Consider the following 2407-nt stretch of genomic DNA (forward strand, 5'->3'; position numbering starts at 1 on the left):
TTCTTCTCCAAACTGACATTAAATAAATAAATAAATAAATAAATAAATAAATAGGGACTGATTTGACTCCTTGCGGAGAACTTCCATGTATAACACCATGCCATCAGCCATAGCTTCAGGTATTGGTGAGCTTTCTCCCTTCATCGCATAAGTAGACCCTTGCTAAATTGAGGACAGGGCTTCATACTGACAGATAATGTACTAGAATGTTAATTTATTTAGTTAATTTATTAAAAAATCAAATGTTGCTTTAGTTTTTGATAAAACTATGAAAATGCAATAGAGTTGAGGAGTCCACAAGTTCAGTCAACAAGGTTCAACTCATCATAAAGCCAGAGTAAATGTATTTGATGATTGCATCACAGAATCAATGCAATTTCTTTGGTTATGGGAAAAGGGGAGGAGCGTGATGAATTGGCTTTATGACAGAGAACAGTTCAACATCTTCTTGTCTCCTTTTCTCTCTCTGGATATGGAGACCCCGCAAGGAGCTGAACTCTGCTTTCCACAACTACACAACACCTCCTGCAGGAAGCCAATGCAGCATCATGCTGAGTCCATTTTCCTTTACACCCTGCTGTCTTGCATCTCTTTGTTCACTGTGGCTCTCAATCTGCTGGTCATCATCTCTATCTCCCACTTCAGGCATGAGGATAAACTTATAAGCTTAGCTGAAATTACTTTTACCTAATATCATGCGCTGCATTTTACATGAATAGGCTTTGAGACAATAGGTGTTTTGTAACATGAGAGGATTTTATAAAAATATAACATTTTGAGTTTTGATAAGTTTACATGTATTGCATTCAGTATTTAATATACTTGAACAATATTTCTAGCATTCTTACCAACACAACTAATGATAACTCAGCCATCAGTGAATGCATTGTTGATACGGATATTGGAGTCCAAGCTGACTGCACACACAGTACAAATACAGTAATATACAGAACTGCTTGTACTGTGTCTGTTGCCATGTCCAGGATTTTAATGGCCACATCTTCATCTATTTCAAAATGTTACATTTCTGTACTATATTGTATCCGGATATATGTCGTTCGATGAGACTAAACTGCTACATATCTAATATGTTTAGTGATGATATTTTTTTTTCTCCAGGCAGCTCCACACCCCCACCAACCTCCTCCTCCTCTCGCTGGCTGTCTCAGACTTCCTTGTTGGCCTACTGTTGATGCCGATTCAAATCCTACTCATAGGGGGCTGCTGGTTTTTGGGGAGTTTGATATGCAGACTGTTTTACTACGCCTCTTTTATCCTCACATCTGCATCAGTAGGAAACATGGTGCTCATATCAGTTGACCGATATGTAGCCATTTGTGACCCTTTGTGTTATTCAACCAAAGTCACTCAGAAAAGAGTTAAAATCTGTGTTTTTCTGTGTTGGATCTGTTCTGTGTTCTATAATGGTGTGATACTGATCGACTTCCTGAAACATCCAGATAAACATAACTCCTGCTATGGAGAGTGTGTGGTTGTGATTAACTTCATAACAGGAGCTGTTGATGTTGTGTTGACCTTTGTTGGCCCTATTGCTGTTATTATAGTTCTATATATGAGAGTATTTATGGTGGTATTGTCTCAGGTTGGAGCCATAAGGTCTCATCTTGCAGCTGTTACACCATTTGGTTCAGTCAATGTAACCGCAAAGAAATCTGAGAGAAAAGCAGCCAGAACTCTTGGTGTTGTTGTGGTTGTGTTTCTAATATGTTTCTGTCCTTATTTTTATCCATCTCTCACAGGCCAGGACATGTCATCAGGTGTGGAATTTTCAATTTTTGGGGTCTGGCTACTTTATTGTAACTCCTGTCTAAATCCAGTGGTCTATGCTTTTTTCTACCCCTGGTTTAGGAGATCTGTGAAAGTCATTGTTACATTTCAGATATTGCAGCCTGACTCTTGTGATGCCAACATACTATAGAGATGTCTGTATATATGTTTGTAGTATGTCTGTACTCAGATGACCATCAGTCAACCTGCTACTCAAGGAACAAAGGACAAAAAAGGGGGGCGGGGGGACCTGGCAATGCAAACTGACAGACTCTTTATTGAGCTGTGTTATAGTACTGAACCTTTGGTGGGTTTTTTTTAAAAACTATATGGCGAGAAGCGGGGTACACCCTGAACCGGTCTCCACACACACACACACAAACACACACACATATATATATATATACACACACACACACACACACACACATATATTTTGCTACCTTGAACTTGTATGTGAATCCTGACTCATTTACTGTATATAAAAAAAAGGGCAAATTGTTTCTCTCCCTGCTGCTGAGGTTGCCAGCATGGTTTTCAAATATGTATTTCATTGATAATATCATTTGGAATGAATACTTTGTTACTATATTACATCCCCGTTTCCAAAACACTGAAA

General features: G+C 38.6%; 1 protein-coding gene across 1 annotated transcript; it reads left to right on the plus strand.

Annotated features, from left to right (window-relative positions):
• Positions 1–472: 472 nt before the first annotated feature.
• On the plus strand, positions 473–1939 carry LOC143330878 (trace amine-associated receptor 13c-like). Its single transcript, XM_076747637.1, has 2 exons — positions 473–645; positions 1120–1939. Exons 1-2 carry the CDS (start codon positions 473–475, stop codon positions 1937–1939), a joined length of 993 nt encoding a protein of 330 aa, XP_076603752.1.
• The last annotated feature ends 468 nt before the right edge of the window (positions 1940–2407 follow it).

Source organism: Chaetodon auriga, chromosome 13 (assembly GCF_051107435.1).
Source record: "Chaetodon auriga isolate fChaAug3 chromosome 13, fChaAug3.hap1, whole genome shotgun sequence".
Taxonomy (NCBI): domain Eukaryota; kingdom Metazoa; phylum Chordata; class Actinopteri; order Chaetodontiformes; family Chaetodontidae; genus Chaetodon; species Chaetodon auriga.

Coding starts and splice junctions, on each gene's coding strand:
- LOC143330878 (XM_076747637.1), top strand. CDS start 473: ATGGAGACCCCGCAAGGAGCTGAACTCTGCTTTCCACAACTACACAAC. Junction 646..1,119: donor ATCTCTATCTCCCACTTCAG/GCATGAGGATAA, acceptor TTTTTTCTCCAG/GCAGCTCCACACCCCCACCA.